Consider the following 20787-nt stretch of genomic DNA (forward strand, 5'->3'; position numbering starts at 1 on the left):
TGCCACCAGTATGCCACCAGTACGCTACCAGTACGCCACCAGTATGCCACCAGTATACCTCCAGTATGCCACCAGTATACAACCAGTATGCTACCAGTATTACACCAGTACGCCACCAATACGCCACCAGTATGCCACTAGTACGCTACCAGTATGCCACCAGTACGCCACCAGCACGCCACCAGTACGCCACTTGTACGCCACCAGTACACCACCAGTATGCCACCAGTACGCCACCAGTACGCCACCTGTACGCCACCAGTACACCACCAGTATGCCACCAGTACACCACCAGTATGCCACCAGCATGCCACCAGCATGCCACCAGTACACCACCTGTACGCCACCAGCATGCCACCAGTATGCCACCAGTACACCACCAGTATGCCACCAGTATGCCACCAATATGCCACCAGTATACCACCAGTACGCCACCTGTACGCCACAAGTATGTAACCAGTATGCCACCAGCATGCCACCAGCACGCCACCAACACGCCACCTGTATGCCACCAGCATGCCACCAGTACGCCACCTTTATGCCACCAGCATGCCACCAGTACGCCACCTGTACGCCACCAGTATGCCACCTGTACGCCACCAGTACGCCACAAGTATGTAACCAGTATGCCACCAGCATGCCACCAGTATGCCACCAGTACGCCACCAGAATGCCAACAGTACAAAACCAGCATGCCACCTGCACACCACCAGTACGCCACCAGTATGCCACCAGTAATCCACCAATATGCCACCAGCATGCCACCAGTATGCCACCAGTATGCTACCAGTATGCCACCAGTATGCTACCAGTATGCTACCAGTACGCCACCAGTACGCCACCAGCATGCCACCAGTATGCTACCAGTATGCTACCAGTACGCCACCAGTATGCCATCCACACAGCACGCCACCAGTACGCCACCAGTATAACACCAGTACGCCACCAGTAAGCCACCAGTATGCCACCCACACAGCACGCCACCAGTACGCCACCAGTATGCCAGCAGTATGCTACCAGTACGCCACCAGTATGCTACCAGTATGCTACCAGTACGCCACCAGCATGCCACCAGTATGCCACCAGTATGCTACCAGTACGCCACCAGTATGCTACCAGTATGCTACCAGTACGCCACCAGTATGCCACCAGCACGCCACCAGTATGCCACCAGTATGCCACCCACACAGCACGCCACCAGTATGCTACCAGTATGCTACCAGTACGCCACCAGTATGCTACCAGTATGCCCCCAGTACGCCAACAGTATGCCACCAGCATGCCACCAGTATGCCACGAATATGCCACCAATATGCCACCAGCATGCCACCAGTATGCCACTAATGTGCCACCAGCATGCCACCAGTATGCTACCAGTATGCCACCAGCATGCCACCAGTATGCCACCCACACAGTACGCCACCAGTACGCCACAAGTATGCCACCAGTAATCCACCAATATGCCACAAGTATGCCACCCACACAGCACGCCACCAGTACGCCACCAGTATGCCACCAGTATGCCACCAATATGCCACCAGTATGCCACCAGTATGCCACCAATATGCCACCAGTTTGCCACCAACATGCCACCAGTATGCCACCAGTATAACACCAGTATGCCACCAGTACGTCACCAGTACGCTACCAGTACGCCACCAGTATGCCACCAGTATGCCACCAGTATACTACCAGTACGCCACCAGTATGCCACCAGTATGCTACCAGTACGCCACCAGTATGCTACCAGTACGCTACCAGTACGCCACCAGTATGCCACCAATATGCCACCAGTATACCTCCAGTATGCCACCAGTATACAACCAGTATGCTACCAGTATTCTACCAGTACGCCACCAATATGCCACAAGTCTGCCACCAGTATGCCACCAGCATGCCACCAGTATGCCACCAGTACACCACCAGTATGCCACCAATATACCACCAGTATACCACCAGTATGCCACCAGAATACAACCAGTATGCTACCAGTATTCTACCAGTACGCCACCAATATGCCACAAGTCTGCCACCAGTATGCCACCAGTATACCACCAATATGCCACCAGTATACCACAAATATGCTACCAGTATGCCACCAGCATGCCACCAGTATGCCACCAGTATGCCACCAGCATGCCACCAGTATGCCACCAGTATGCCACCAGTATGCCAACAGTATGCAACCAATATGCCACCAGTATGCCACCATTATGCCACCAGTATGCGACCAATATGCCACCAGTATGCCACCAGTATGCCACCAATATGCCACCAGCATGCCACAAGTATGCCACCAGCATGCCACAAGTATGCCACCAGTATGCCACCAATATGCCACCAGTTTGCCACCAATATGCCACAAGTATGCCACCAGTATGCCACCACTATGCCACCAGTACACCACCTGTACGCCACCAGTATGCTACCAGTATGCTACCAGTACGCCACCAGTACGCCACCTGCATGCCACCAGTACGCCACCAGTACGCCACCAGTATATTACCAGTATGCTACCAGTACGCCACCAGTATGCCACCAGTATACTACCAGTACGCCACCAGTATGCCACCAGCATGCCACCAGTATAGCACCAATATGCCACCAGTATGCCACCAGTATGTAACCAGTATGCCACCAGTATGCCACCAGTATGCCACCAATATGTAACCAGTATTCCACCAGTATGCCACCAGTACGCCACTTGTACGCCAGCAGCATGCCACCAGTACGCCACCAGCACGCCACCAGTATGCCACCAGCACGCCACCAGTACACCACCAGTATGCCACCAGCATGCCACCAGCATGCCACCAGTACACCACCTGTACGCCACCAGCATGCCACCAGTATGCCACCAGTACACCACCAGTATGCCACCAGTATGCCACCAATATGCCACCAGTATACCACCAGTACGCCACCTGTACGCCACAAGTATGTAACCAGTATGCCACCAGCATGCCACCAGCACGCCACCAACACGCCACCTGTATGCCACCAGCATGCCACCAGTACGCCACCTTTATGCCACCAGCATGCCACCAGTACGCCACCTGTACGCCACCAGTATGCCACCTGTACGCCACCAGTACGCCACAAGTATGTAACCAGTATGCCACCAGCATGCCACCAGTATGCCACCAGTACGCCACCAGAATGCCAACAGTACAAAACCAGCATGCCACCTGCACACCACCAGTACGCCACCAGTATGCCACCAGTAATCCACCAATATGCCACCAGCATGCCACCAGTATGCCACCAGTATGCTACCAGTATGCCACCAGTATGCTACCAGTATGCTACCAGTACGCCACCAGTACGCCACCAGCATGCCACCAGTATGCTACCAGTATGCTACCAGTACGCCACCAGTATGCCATCCACACAGCACGCCACCAGTACGCCACCAGTATAACACCAGTACGCCACCAGTAAGCCACCAGTATGCCACCCACACAGCACGCCACCAGTACGCCACCAGTATGCCAGCAGTATGCTACCAGTACGCCACCAGTATGCTACCAGTATGCTACCAGTACGCCACCAGCATGCCACCAGTATGCCACCAGTATGCTACCAGTACGCCACCAGTATGCTACCAGTATGCTACCAGTACGCCACCAGTATGCCACCAGCACGCCACCAGTATGCCACCAGTATGCCACCCACACAGCACGCCACCAGTATGCTACCAGTATGCTACCAGTACGCCACCAGTATGCTACCAGTATGCCCCCAGTACGCCAACAGTATGCCACCAGCATGCCACCAGCATGCCACCAGTATGCCACGAATATGCCACCAATATGCCACCAGCATGCCACCAGTATGCCACTAATGTGCCACCAGCATGCCACCAGTATGCTACCAGTATGCCACCAGCATGCCACCAGTATGCCACCCACACAGTACGCCACCAGTACGCCACAAGTATGCCACCAGTAATCCACCAATATGCCACCAGTATGCCACCCACACAGCACGCCACCAGTACGCCACCAGTATGCCACCAGTATGCCACCAATATGCCACCAGTATGCCACCAGTATGCCACCAATATGCCACCAGTTTGCCACCAACATGCCACCAGTATGCCACCAGTATAACACCAGTATGCCACCAGTACGTCACCAGTACGCTACCAGTACGCCACCAGTATGCCACCAGTATGCCACCAGTATACTACCAGTACGCCACCAGTATGCCACCAGTATGCTACCAGTACGCCACCAGTATGCTACCAGTACGCTACCAGTACGCCACCAGTATGCCACCAATATGCCACCAGTATACCTCCAGTATGCCACCAGTATACAACCAGTATGCTACCAGTATTCTACCAGTACGCCACCAATATGCCACAAGTCTGCCACCAGTATGCCACCAGCATGCCACCAGTATGCCACCAGTACACCACCAGTATGCCACCAATATACCACCAGTATACCACCAGTATGCCACCAGAATACAACCAGTATGCTACCAGTATTCTACCAGTACGCCACCAATATGCCACAAGTCTGCCACCAGTATGCCACCAGTATACCACCAATATGCCACCAGTATACCACAAATATGCTACCAGTATGCCACCAGCATGCCACCAGTATGCCACCAGCATGCCAACAGTATGCCACCAGTATGCCACCAGTATGCCAACAGTATGCAACCAATATGCCACCAGTATGCCACCATTATGCCACCAGTATGCGACCAATATGCCACCAGTATGCCACCAGTATGCCACAAATATGCCACCAGCATGCCACAAGTATGCCACCAGCATGCCACAAGTATGCCACCAGTATGCCACCAATATGCCACCAGTTTGCCACCAATATGCCACAAGTATGCCACCAGTATGCCACCACTATGCCACCAGTACACCACCTGTACGCCACCAGTATGCTACCAGTATGCTACCAGTACGCCACCAGTACGCCACCTGCATGCCACCAGTACGCCACCAGTACGCCACCAGTATATTACCAGTATGCTACCAGTACGCCACCAGTATGCCACCAGTATACTACCAGTACGCCACCAGTATGCCACCAGCATGCCACCAGTATGCCACCAATATGCCACCAGTATGCCACCAGTATGTAACCAGTATGCCACCAGTATGCCACCAGTATGCCACCAATATGTAACCAGTATTCCACCAGTATGCCACCAGTACGCCACCTGTACGCCACTTGTACGCCAGCAGCATGCCACCAGTACGCCACCAGCACGCCACCAGTATGCCACCAGCACGCCACCAGTACGCCACCTGTACGCCACCAGTATGCCACCAGCATGCCACCAGTACGCCACCAGTATGCCACCAGTATGCCACCCACACAGTACGCCACCAGTACGCCACCAGTATGCCACTAGTATGCCACCAGTAATCCACCAATATGCCACCAGTATGCCACCAGTATGCCACCAGTATACCACCAATATGCCACCAGTATACCACAAATATGCTACCAGTATGCCACCAGCATGCCACCAGTATGCCACCAGTATGCCACCAGCATGCCACCAGTATGCCACCAGTATGCCACCAGTACGCTACCAGTACGCCACCAGTATGCCACCAGTATACCTCCAGTATGCCACCAGTATACAACCAGTATGCTACCAGTATTACACCAGTACGCCTCCAATACGCCACCAGTATGCCACTAGTACGCTACCAGTATGCCACCAGTACGCCACCAGCACGCCACCAGTACGCCACTTGTACGCCACCAGTACACCACCAGTATGCCACCAGTACGCCACCAGTACGCCACCAGTACACCACCAGTATGCCACCAGTACACCACCAGTATGCCACCAGCATGCCACCAGTACACCACCTGTACGCCACCAGCATGCCACCAGTATGCCACCAGTACACCACCAGTATGCCACCAGTATGCCACCAATATGCCACCAGTATACCACCAGTACGCCACCTGTACGCCACAAGTATGTAACCAGTATGCCACCAGCATGCCACCAGCACGCCACCAACACGCCACCTGTATGCCACCAGCATGCCACCAGTACGCCACCTTTATGCCACCAGCATGCCACCAGTACGCCACCTGTACGCCACCAGTATGCCACCTGTACGCCACCAGTACGCCACAAGTATGTAACCAGTATGCCACCAGCATGCCACCAGTATGCCACCAGTACGCCACCAGAATGCCAACAGTACAAAACCAGCATGCCACCTGCACACCACCAGTACGCCACCAGTATGCCACTAGTATGCCACCAGTACGCCACCAGTATGCCACCAGTATGCCACCAGTATGCCACCTGTACGCCACCAGTACGCCACAAGTATGTAACCAGTATGCCACCAGCATGCTACCAGTATGCCACCAGTACGCCACCAGCATGCCACCTGTACACCACCGGTACGCCACCAGTATGCCACTAGTATGCCACCAGTACGCCACCAGTATGCCACTAGTATGCCACCAGTATGCCACCAGTACGCCACCAGTATGCCACTAGTATGCCACCAGTATGCCACCAGTATGCCACCAGTATACCACCAATATGCCACCAGTATACCACAAATATGCTACCAGTATGCCACCAGCATGCCACCAGTATGCCACCAGTATGCCACCAGTATGCCACCAGTATGCCACCAGTACGCTACCAGTACGCCACCAGTATGCCACCAATATGCCACCAGTATACCTCCAGTATGCCACCAGTATACAACCAGTATGCTACCAGTATTACACCAGTACGCCACCAATATGCCACCAGCACGCCACCTGTACGCCACCAGTATGCCACCAGTATGACACCAGTACACCACCAGTATGCCACCAGTATGCCACCAGCATGCCACCAGTACACCACCAGTATGCCACCAATATGCCACCAATATACCACCAGTATACCACCAGTATGCCACCAGTATACAACCAGTATGCTACCAGTATTCTACCAGTACGCCACCAATATGCCACAAGTATGCCACCAGCACGCCAACTGTACGCCACCAGTATGCCACAAGTATGCCACCTCTACGCCACCAGTATGCCACCAGCACGCTACCAGTATGCCACCAGCACGCCACCAGTATGCCACCAGTACGCCACCTGTACGCCACCAGTATGCCACCAGTACGCCACCAGTACGCCAGCAGAATACCACCAGTACGCCACCAGCACGCCACCAGTATGCCACCAGCACGCCACCAGTACGCCACCTGTACGCCACCAGTATGCCACCAGCATGCCACCAGTACGCCACCAGTACGCCACCAGTATGCCACCAGTATGCCACCCACACAGTACGCCACCAGTACGCCACCAGTATGCCACCAGTAATCCACCAATATGCCACCAGCATGCCACCAGTATGCCACCAGTATGCTACCAGTATGCCACCAATATGCTACCAGCATGCCACCAGTATGCCACCAGTATGCTACCAGTATGCCACCAATATGCTACCAGTATGCTACCAGTACGCCACCAGTACGCCACCAGCATGCCACCAGTATGCTACCAGTATGCTACCAGTACGCCACCAGTATGCCACCCACACAGCACGCCACCAGTACGCCACCAGTATAACACCAGTACGCCACCAGTAAGCCACCAGCATGCCACCAGTATGCCACCAGTATGCTACCAGTACGCCACCAGTATGCTACCAGTATGCTACCAGTACGCCACCAGTATGCCACCAGCACGCCACCAGTATGCCACCAGTATGCCACCCACACAGCACGCCACCAGTATGCTACCAGTATGCTACCAGTACGCCACCAGTACGCCACCAGTATATTACCAGTATGCCACCAGTACGCCACCAGTATGCCACCAGTATGCCACCAGTACGCTACCAGTATGCCACCAGTACGCCACCAGCACGCCACTTGTACGCCACCAGTACGCCACCAGTATGCCACCAGTACGCCACCTGTACGCCACCAGTACACCACCAGTATGCCACCAGTACACCACCAGTATGCCACCAGCATGCCACCAGTATGCCACCAGTACACCACCTGTACGCCACCAGCATGCCACCAGTATGCCACCAGTACGCCACCAGTATGCTACCAGTATGCTACCAGTACGCCACCAGTACGCCACCAGCATGCCACCAGTATGCCACCAGTATGCTACCAGTACGCCACCAATATGCTACGAGTATGCTACCAGTACGCCACCAGTATGCCACCAGCACGCCACCAGTATGCCACCAGTATGCCACCCACACAGCACGCCACCAGTATGCTACCAGTATGCTACCAGTACGCCACCAGTATGCCACCAGCATGCCACCAGTATGCCACCAGTATGCTACCAGTACGCCACCAGTATGCTACCAGTATGCTACCAGTACGCCACCAGTACGCCACCTGCATGCCACCAGTACGCCACCAGTATATTACCAGTATGCCACCAGTACGCCACCAGTATGCCACCAGTACGCTACCAGTATGCCACCAGTACGCCACCAGCACGCCACCAGTACGCCACTTGTACGCCACCAGTACGCCACCAGTATGCCACCAGTACGCCACCTGTACGCCACCAGTACACCACCAGTATGCCACCAGTACACCACCAGTATGCCACCAGCATGCCACCAGTATGCCACCAGTACACCACCTGTACGCCACCAGCATGCCACCAGTATGCCACCAGTACACCACCAGTATGCCACCAATATGCCACCAGTATACCACCAGTACGCCACCTGTACGCCACAAGTATGTAACCAGTATGCCACCAGCATGCCACCAGCACGCCACCAGTATGCCACCAGCATGCCACCAGTACGCCACCTTTATGCCACCAGCATGCCACCAGTACGCCACCTGTACGCCACCAGTATGCCACCTGTACGCCACCAGTACGCCACAAGTATGTAACCAGTATGCCACCAGCATGCCACCAGTATGCCACCAGTACGCCACCAGCATGCCACCTGTACACCACCAGTACGCCACCAGTATGCCACTAGTATGCCACCAGTACGCCACCAGTACGCCACCAGTATGCCACCAGTATGCCACCTGTACGCCACCAGTACGCCACAAGTATGTAACCAGTATGCCACCAGCATGCTACCAGTATGCCACCAGTACGCCACCAGCATGCCACCTGTACACCACCAGTACGCCACCAGTATGCCACTAGTATGCCACCAGTACGCCACCAGTATGCCACTAGTATGCCACCAGTATGCCACCAGTACGCCACCAGTATGCCACCAGCATGCCACCAGTACACCACCAGTATGCCACCAGCATGCCACCAGTATGCCACCAGTAAACCACCAGTATGCCACCAGTATACCACCAATATGCCACCAGTATACCACCAGTATGCCACCAGTATACAACCAGTATGCCACCAGTACGCCAGCTGTACGCCACAAGCATGCCACCAGTACGCCACCAGTACGCCACCTGTACGCCACCAGTATGCCACCAGTATGCCACCAGTATGCCACCAGTACGCTACCAGTATGCCACCAGTACGCCACCAGCACGCCACCAGTACGCCACTTGTACGCCACCAGTACACCACCAGTATGCCACCAGTACGCCACCAGTACGCCACCTGTACGCCACCAGTACACCACCAGTATGCCACCAGTACACCACCAGTATGCCACCAGCATGCCACCAGTATGCCACCAGTACACCACCTGTACGCCACCAGCATGCCACCAGTATGCCACCAGTACACCACCTGTACGCCACCAGCATGCCACCAGTATGCCACCAGTACACCACCAGTATGCCACCAGTATGCCACCAATATGCCACCAGTATACCACCAGTACGCCACCTGTACGCCACAAGTATGTAACCAGTATGCCACCAGCATGCCACCAGCACGCCACCAGCACGCCACCTGTATGCCACCAGCATGCCACCAGTACGCCACCTTTATGCCACCAGCATGCCACCAGTACGCCACCTGTACGCCACCAGTATGCCACCTGTACGCCACCAGTACGCCACAAGTATGTAACCAGTATGCCACCAGCATGCCACCAGTATGCCACCAGTACGCCACCAGAATGCCAACAGTACACCACCAGCATGCCACCTGTACACCACCAGTACGCCACCTGTACACCACCAGTATGCCACCAGTACGCCACCAGTATGCCACCAGTATGCCACCTGTACGCCACCAGTACGCCACAAGTATGTAACCAGTATGCCACCAGCATGCTACCAGTATGCCACCAGTATACAACCAGCATGCCACAACTACGCCACCTGTACGCCACCAGTATGCCACCTGTACGCCACCAGTACGCCAGCTGTACGCCACAAGTATGTAACCAGTATGCCACCAGCATGCCACCAGCACGCCACCAGTACGCCACCTGTATGCCACCAGCATGCCACCAGTACGCCCCCTGTATGTCACCAGCATGCCACCAGTACGCCACCAGTACGCCACCAGTATGCCACCTGTATGCCACCAGCATGCCGCCAGTACTCCACCACTACGCCACCAGTATGCCACCAGCATGCCACCAGTATGCCACCAGTATGCCACCAGCATGCCACCAGTATGCCACCAGTACGCCACCTGTATGCCACCTGTATGCCACCAGCATGCCACCAGCATGCCACCAGTACGCCACCAGTATGCCACCAGCATGCCACCAGTACGCCACCAGTATGCCACCAGTACGCCACCAGTATGCCACCAGTATGCCACCAGCATGCCACCAGTATGCCACCAGTACGCCACCTGTATGCCACCTGTATGCCACCAGCATGCCACCAGCATGCCACCAGTACGCCACCAGTACGCCACCAGTATGCCACCAGTACGCCACCAGTATGCCACCAGTACGCCACCAGCATGCCACCAGTACGCCACCAGTACGCCACCAGTGTGCCACCAGTACGCCACCAGTACGCCACCAGCACGCCACCAGTACGCCACCAGTATGCCACCAGTATGCCACCAGCACGCCACCAGCACGCCACCAGTACGCCACCAGTACGCCACCAGTATGCCACCTGTATGCCACCAGCATGCCGCCAGTACGCCACCACTACGCCACCAGTATGCCACCAGCATGCCACCAGTATGCCACCAGTATGCCACCAGCATGCCACCAGTATGCCACCAGTACGCCACCTGTATGCCACCTGTATGCCACCAGCATGCCACCAGCATGCCACCAGTACGCCACCAGTATGCCACCAGCATGCCACCAGTACGCCACCTGTATGCCACCTGTATGCCACCAGCATGCCACCAGTACGCCACCTGTATGCCACCAGCATGCCACCAGTACGCCACCAGTATGCCACCAGTACGCCACCAGTATGCCACCAGTACGCCACCAGCATGCCACCAGCATGCCACCAGTACGCCACCAGTACGCCACCAGTATGCCACCAGTACGCCACCAGTACGCCACCAGCACACCACCAGTATGCCACCAGTATGCCACCAGCACGCCACCAGCACGCCACCAGTACGCCACCAGCATGCCACCAGTACGCCACCAGTACGTCACCAGTATGCCACCAGCACGCCACCAGCATGCCACCAGTACGCCACCAGTACGTCACCAGTATGCCACCAGCACGCCACCAGCATGCCACCAGTACGCCACCAGTACGCCACCAGTACGCCACCAGTATGCCACCAGTACACCACCAGTATGCCACCAGCATGCCACCAGTATGCCACCAGTACACCACCTGTACGCCACCAGCATGCCACCAGTATGCCACCAGTACGCCACCAGTATGCTACCAGTATGCTACCAGTACGCCACCAGTACGCCACCAGCATGCCACCAGTATGCCACCAGTATGCCACCCACACAGCACGCCACCAGTATGCTACCAGTATGCTACCAGTACGCCACCAGTATGCCACCAGCATGCCACCAGTATGCTACCAGTATGCTACCAGTACGCCACCAGTATGCTACCAGTATGCTACCAGTACGCCACCAGTACGCCACCTGCATGCCACCAGTACGCCACCAGTATATTACCAGTATGCCACCAGTACGCCACCAGTATGCCACCAGTATGCCACCAGTACGCTACCAGTATGCCACCAGTACGCCACCAGTACGCCACCAGCACGCCACCAGTACGCCACTTGTACGCCACCAGTACGCCACCAGTATGCCACCAGTACGCCACCTGTACGCCACCAGTACACCACCAGTATGCCACCAGTACACCACCAGTATGCCACCAGCATGCCACCAGTATGCCACCAGTACACCACCTGTACGCCACCAGCATGCCACCAGTATGCCACCAGTACACCACCAGTATGCCACCAATATGCCACCAGTATACCACCAGTACGCCACCTGTACGCCACAAGTATGTAACCAGTATGCCACCAGCATGCCACCAGCACGCCACCAGCACGCCACCAGTATGCCACCAGCATGCCACCAGTACGCCACCTTTATGCCACCAGCATGCCACCAGTACGCCACCTGTACGCCACCAGTATGCCACCAGTATGCCACCAGCACGCCACCAGCACGCCACCAGTACGCCACCAGTACGCCACCAGTATGCCACCTGTATGCCACCAGCATGCCGCCAGTACGCCACCACTACGCCACCAGTATGCCACCAGCATGCCACCAGTATGCCACCAGTATGCCACCAGCATGCCACCAGTATGCCACCAGTACGCCACCTGTATGCCACCTGTATGCCACCAGCATGCCACCAGCATGCCACCAGTACGCCACCAGTATGCCACCAGCATGCCACCAGTACGCCACCTGTATGCCACCTGTATGCCACCAGCATGCCACCAGTACGCCACCTGTATGCCACCAGCATGCCACCAGTACGCCACCAGTATGCCACCAGTACGCCACCAGTATGCCACCAGTACGCCACCAGCATGCCACCAGCATGCCACCAGTACGCCACCAGTACGCCACCAGTATGCCACCAGTACGCCACCAGTACGCCACCAGCACACCACCAGTATGCCACCAGTATGCCACCAGCACGCCACCAGCACGCCACCAGTACGCCACCAGCATGCCACCAGTACGCCACCAGTACGTCACCAGTATGCCACCAGCACGCCACCAGCATGCCACCAGTACGCCACCAGTACGTCACCAGTATGCCACCAGCACGCCACCAGCATGCCACCAGTACGCCACCAGTACGCCACCAGTACGCCACCAGTATGCCACCAGTACACCACCAGTATGCCACCAGCATGCCACCAGTATGCCACCAGTACACCACCTGTACGCCACCAGCATGCCACCAGTATGCCACCAGTACGCCACCAGTATGCTACCAGTATGCTACCAGTACGCCACCAGTACGCCACCAGCATGCCACCAGTATGCCACCAGTATGCCACCCACACAGCACGCCACCAGTATGCTACCAGTATGCTACCAGTACGCCACCAGTATGCCACCAGCATGCCACCAGTATGCCACCAGTATGCTACCAGTACGCCACCAGTATGCTACCAGTATGCTACCAGTACGCCACCAGTACGCCACCTGCATGCCACCAGTACGCCACCAGTATATTACCAGTATGCCACCAGTACGCCACCAGTATGCCACCAGTATGCCACCAGTACGCTACCAGTATGCCACCAGTACGCCACCAGTACGCCACCAGCACGCCACCAGTACGCCACTTGTACGCCACCAGTACGCCACCAGTATGCCACCAATATGCCACCAGCATGCCACCAGTACGCCACCTTTATGCCACCAGCATGCCACCAGTACGCCACCTGTACGCCACCAGTATGCCACCAGCATGCCACCAGTATGCCACCAGTACGCCACCAGCATGCCACCTGTACACCACCAGTACGCCACCAGTATGCCACTAGTATGCCACCAGTACGCCACCAGTACGCCACCAGTATGCCACCAGTATGCCACCAGTATGCCACCTGTACGCCACCAGTACGCCACAAGTATGTAACCAGTATGCCACCAGCATGCTACCAGTATGCCACCAGTACGCCACCAGCATGCCACCTGTACACCACCAGTACGCCACCAGTATGCCACTAGTATGCCACCAGTACGCCACCAGTATGCCACTAGTATGCCACCAGTATGCCACCAGTACGCCACCAGTATGCCACCAGCATGCCACCAGTACACCACCAGTATGCCACCAGCATGCCACCAGTATGCCACCAGTAAACCACCAGTATGCCACCAGTATACCACCAATATGCCACCAGTATACCACCAATATGCCACCAGTATACAACCAGTATGCCACCAGTACGCCAGCTGTACGCCACAAGCATGCCACCAGTACGCCACCAGTACGCCACCTGTACGCCACCAGTATGCCACCAGTATGCCACCAGTATGCCACCAGTATGCCACCAGTACGCTACCAGTATGCCACCAGTACGCCACCAGCACGCCACCAGTACGCCACTTGTACGCCACCAGTACACCACCAGTATGCCACCAGTACACCACCAGTATGCCACCAGCATGCCACCAGTATGCCACCAGTACGCCACCAGCATGCCACCTGTACACCACCAGTACGCCACCAGTATGCCACTAGTATGCCACCAGTACGCCACCAGTATGCCACTAGTATGCCACCAGTATGCCACCAGTACGCCACCAGTATGCCACCAGCATGCCACCAGTACACCACCAGTATGCCACCAGCATGCCACCAGTATGCCACCAGTAAACCACCAGTATGCCACCAGTATACCACCAATATGCCACCAGTATACCACCAATATGCCACCAGTATACAACCAGTATGCCACCAGTACGCCAGCTGTACGCCACAAGCATGCCACCAGTACGCCACCAGTACGCCACCTGTACGCCACCAGTATGCCACCAGTATGCCACCAGTATGCCACCAGTACGCTACCAGTATGCCACCAGTACGCCACCAGCACGCCACCAGTACGCCACTTGTACGCCACCAGTACACCACCAGTATGCCACCAGTACACCACCAGTATGCCACCAGCATGCCACCAGCACGCCACCAGTACGCCACCTGTACGCCACCAGTACACCACCAGTATGCCACCAGTACACCACCAGTATGCCACCAGCATGCCACCAGTATGCCACCAGTACACCACCTGTACGCCACCAGCATGCCACCAGTATGCCACCAGTACACCACCTGTACGCCACCAGCATGCCACCAGTATGCCACCAGTACACCACCAGTATGCCACCAGTATGCCACCAATATGCCACCAGTATACCACCAGTACGCCACCTGTACGCCACAAGTATGCCACCTGTACGCCACCAGTACGCCACAAGTATGTAACCAGTATGCCACCAGCATGCCACCAGTATGCCACCAGTACGCCACCAGAATGCCAACAGTACACCACCAGCATGCCACCTGTACACCACCAGTACGCCACCTGTACACCACCAGTATGCCACCAGTACGCCACCAGTACGCCACCAGTATGCCACCAGTATGCCACCAGTATGCCACCTGTACGCCACCAGTACGCCACAAGTATGTAACCAGTATGCCACCAGCATGCTACCAGTATGCCACCAGTATACAACCAGCATGCCACCACTACGCCACCTGTACGCCACCAGTATGCCACCTGTACGCCACCAGTACGCCAGCTGTACGCCACAAGTATGTAACCAGTATGCCACCAGCATGCCACCTGTACGCCACCTGTATGCCACCAGCATGCCACCAGTACGCCCCCTGTATGTCACCAGCATGCCACCAGTACGCCACCAGTACGCCACCAGTATGCCACCTGTATGCCACCAGCATGCCGCCAGTACGCCACCACTACGCCACCAGTATGCCACCAGCATGCCACCAGTATGCCACCAGTATGCCACCAGCATGCCACCAGCATGCCACCAGTACGCCACCAGTGTGCCACCAGCATGCCACCAGCATGCCACCAGTATGCCACCAGTACACCACCTGTACGCCACCAGCATGCCACCAGTATGCCACCAGTACACCACCAGTATGCCACCAGTATGCCACCAATATGCCACCAGTATACCACCAGTACGCCACCTGTACGCCACAAGTATGCCACCTGTACGCCACCAGTACGCCACAAGTATGTAACCAGTATGCCACCAGCATGCCACCAGTATGCCACCAGTACGCCACCAGAATGCCAACAGTACACCACCAGCATGCCACCTGTACACCACCAGTACGCCACCTGTACACCACCAGTATGCCACCAGTACGCCACCAGTACGCCACCAGTATGCCACCAGTATGCCACCAGTATGCCACCTGTACGCCACCAGTACGCCACAAGTATGTAACCAGTATGCCACCAGCATGCTACCAGTATGCCACCAGTATACAACCAGCATGCCACCACTACGCCACCTGTACGCCACCAGTATGCCACCTGTACGCCACCAGTACGCCAGCTGTACGCCACAAGTATGTAACCAGTATGCCACCAGCATGCCACCTGTACGCCACCTGTATGCCACCAGCATGCCACCAGTACGCCCCCTGTATGTCACCAGCATGCCACCAGTACGCCACCAGTACGCCACCAGTATGCCACCTGTATGCCACCAGCATGCCGCCAGTACGCCACCACTACGCCACCAGTATGCCACCAGCATGCCACCAGTATGCCACCAGTATGCCACCAGCATGCCACCAGCATGCCACCAGTACGCCACCAGTGTGCCACCAGCATGCCACCAGCATGCCACCAGTATGCCACCAGTATGCCACCTGTACGCCACCAGTACGCCACAAGTATGTAACCAGTATGCCACCAGCATGCTACCAGTATGCCACCAGTATACAACCAGCATGCCACCACTACGCCACCTGTACGCCACCAGTATGCCACCTGTACGCCACCAGTACGCCAGCTGTACGCCACAAGTATGTAACCAGCATGCCACCAGCACGCCACCAGTACGCCACCTGTATGCCACCAGCATGCCACCAGTACGCCCCCTGTATGTCACCAGCATGCCACCAGTACGCCACCAGTATGCCACCTGTATGCCACCAGCATGCCGCCAGTACGCCACCACTACGCCACCAGTATGCCACCAGCATGCCACCAGTATGCCACCAGTATGCCACCAGCATGCCACCAGTATGCCACCAGTACGCCACCTGTATGCCACCTGTATGCCACCAGCATGCCACCAGCATGCCACCAGTACGCCACCAGTATGCCACCAGCACGCCACCAGCATGCCACCAGTACGCCACCAGTACGCCACCAGTATGCCACCAGTACGCCACCAGTACGCCACCAGCATGCCACCAGTACGCCACCAGTACGCCACCAGCATGCCACCAGTACGCCACCAGTACGCCACCAGTATGCCACCAGTACGCCACCAGCATGCCACCAGTACGCCACCAGTACGCCACCAGTACGCCACCAGTATGCCACCAGTACGCCACCAGCATGCCACCAGTACGCCACCAGTACGCCACCAGTACGCCACCAGTATGCCACCCACACAGCACACCATGCACCAGCAGCGTCCAGCCAGGAAGACAGAAGTAATCTGGATACTCACCCCTCGCAGTGCTTGCGGTGCAGGAGGAGGTGGAGGTGGTGGTGGTGGAGGGGGAGTTACAGGGAGTGGTGGTGTAGGTGGAGGAGGTGCTGGAGGAGGTGGTGGAAGCCGGGATGAGCCCCTCCATGTCGGCTGCACTGTGGGAGTGGGACAGGCAGAGGGCGCTCATGGGCAGCAGCCCCTCCTGAGGAAACAGACAGGTGTCAGAAGCAGCAGAGTCACTCCGTCCGCCGCCTCCCCGCCGCATCGGTTACCTGCTGCGGCGTCTGATCCGTGGTCCTGACCAGACACCAGCCGGGCCGCTCCGCCGAGCGCTCCACCAGCTCCACCGTCTGACCGCAGCGAACGCCCAGCTCTCCTGGTCCGCCGGCGGTGAAGTCCAGCAGCACCACCACTAACTCACAGCCTCCAGACAGCTGCAGAGATCATCATCATCATCTTCATCATCATCATGTCATCATTATCTTCATCATTATTATTATCATGCCACCATCATCATCTTCATCATCATGTCATCATCACCTTCATCATCATGATCATCATCCTCTCCATCATCATCATCATCATCCTCTCCATCATCATCATCCTCTCCATCATCATCATCCTCTCCATCATCATCATCATCATTATCATCATCATCATCCTCTCCATCATCATCATCATCATTATCATCATCATCATCCTCTCCATCATCATCATCATCCTCTCCATCATCATCATCATCCTCTCCATCATCATCATTATCATCATCATCTCCATCATCATCATCATTATCATCATCATCATCATCATCATCCTCTCCATCATCATCATCATCCTCTCCATCATCATCATCATCATTATCATCATCATCATCCTCTCCATCATCATCATCATCCTCTCCATCATCATCATCTCCATCATCATCATGATCATCATCCTCTCCATCATCATCATCATCATGTCATCATCATCTTCATCATTATTATTATCATGTCATCATCATCATCATCACATGTCAGCATCATCATCATCATCATCATTATCATCATCATCCTCTCCATCATCATCATCATCCTCTCCATCATCATCATCATCATCATCCTCTCCATCATCTTCATCATCATCATCTTCATCATTATTATTATCATGCCATCATCATCATCATCTTCATCATTATTATTATCATGCCATCATCATCATCTTCATCATCATCATGTCACCATCATCTTCATCATTATTATTATCATGTCATCATCATCATCTTCATCATCACATGTCAGCATCATCATCATCATCATCATCATCCTCTCCATCATCATCATTATCATCATCATCATCCTCTCCATCATCATTATCATCATCATCATCCTCACCATCATCATCATCATTATGATCATCCTCTCCATCATCATCATCATCATTATCATCATCATCTTCTTCATCATCACATGTCAGCATCATCATCATCATCATTATCATCATCCTCTCCATCATTATCATCATCATCATCCTCTCCATCATCATCATCATCATTATTATTATGTCATCATCATCATCATCATCTTCATCATCACATGTCAGCATCATTATCATCATCATCATCCTCTCCATCATCATCATCATCATGTCATCATCATCTTCATCATTATTATTATCATGTCATCATTATCATCATCACCTTCATCATCACATGTCATCATTATCATCATCATCATCATCCTCTTCATCATCATCATGTCATCATCATCATCCTGTCCATCTTCATCATCATCTTCATCATCATTGTCATCATCATCATCATCATCACCATTAGTACGTCATCTTCATCATCATTATCATCTTCATCATCATTTTCACCATCACATCATCATCAGCTGCATATTGAACAATCTTCTTCTGTGGTTTTCTTGAGGCCTTCATGAACCTACTAAATCCACGCTTTCCTCTCTGGTGACCCTTTCAGGGTCCTGGACCGCAGGTTGTGAACCACTTCGTTGGAGGATCAACACCAGGACCGATCAGCTGATCAACTACAACATAAAATCTGCTGCACGCCCACATTCTCACCGTGATGTGGAGAGAGAGCAGGTTGCCATGGTTACTGCAAACTGTGCTGACTGCAGTGAAGTGGAGCAGCTGGGGAAGGAGACCCTCCCTGCATCGGGTCCACAGGGACCAGAGGGAGTTCCCCTGCAGATCTAAGACAGATGTGGTCCAGACCAGACTCACTGCTGGACCAAGACCGCCTGGAGGATCTGGACCTGCAGGATCAGGACCTGCAGGATCAGGACCTGCAGGATCAGGACCTAGAGGATCAGGACCTAGAGGATCAGGACCTGCAGGATCTGGACCTGCAGGATTAGGACCTAGAGGATCAGGACCTGCAGGATCAGGACCTGCAGGATCTGGACCTGCAGGATCAGGACCTAGAGGATCTGGACCTGCAGGATCAGGACCTGCAGGATCAGGACCTAGAGGATCAGGACCTGCAGGATCAGGACCTAGAGGATCTGGACCTGCAGGATCTGGACCTGCAGGATCAGGACCTAGAGGATCTGGACCTGCAGGATCAGGACCTAGAGGATCTGGACCTGCAGGATCAGGACCTGCAGGATCAGGACCTAGAGGATCAGGACCTGCAGGATCTGGACCTGCAGGATCAGGACCTGCAGGATCAGGACCTAGAGGATCAGGACCTGAAGGATCTGGACCTGCAGGATTAGGACCTAGAGGATCAGGACCTGCAGGATCAGGACCTGCAGGATCTGGACCTGCAGGATCAGGACCTAGAGGATCTGGACCTGCAGGATCAGGACCTAGAGGATCAGGACCTAGAGGATCAGGACCTAGAGGATCTGGACCTGCAGGATCTGGACCTGCAGGATCAGGACCTAGAGGATCAGGACCTAGAGGATCTGGACCTGCAGGATCAGGACCTAGAGGATCTGGACCTGCAGGATCAGGACCTAGAGGATCAGGACCTAGAGGATCTGGACCTGCAGGATCAGGACCTGCAGGATCAGGACCTAGAGGATCAGGACCTAGAGGATCTGGACCTGCAGGATCAGGACCTAGAGGATCTGGACCTAGAGGATCAGGACCTAGAGGATCTGGACCTGCAGGATCAGGACCTGCAGGATCAGGACCTGCAGGATCTGGACCTAGAGGATCAGGACCTGCAGGATCAGGACCTAGAGGATCAGGACCTAGAGGATCTGGACCTGCAGGATCAGGACC

At 55.2% G+C, this 20787-nt stretch overlaps 1 protein-coding gene across 1 annotated transcript in view; it reads right to left on the bottom strand.

Annotated features, from left to right (window-relative positions):
* Positions 1–20787, bottom strand: part of LOC306773887 (kalirin-like) — a gene marked incomplete at both ends in the record, with an annotated part of 149347 nt that overhangs the window by 42123 nt on the left and 86437 nt on the right. Inside the window, 2 exons of the mRNA XM_079263831.1 lie at positions 17569–17752; positions 17823–17984. Of these exons, the coding sequence (XP_079119957.1) occupies positions 17569–17752; positions 17823–17984 (346 nt within the window). The remainder of the gene's footprint in view (positions 1–17568; positions 17753–17822; positions 17985–20787) is intronic.

The sequence above is a fragment of the Telmatherina bonti genome (assembly GCF_933228915.1).
Source record: "Telmatherina bonti genome assembly, chromosome: 24".
NCBI lineage: Eukaryota > Metazoa > Chordata > Actinopteri > Atheriniformes > Telmatherinidae > Telmatherina > Telmatherina bonti.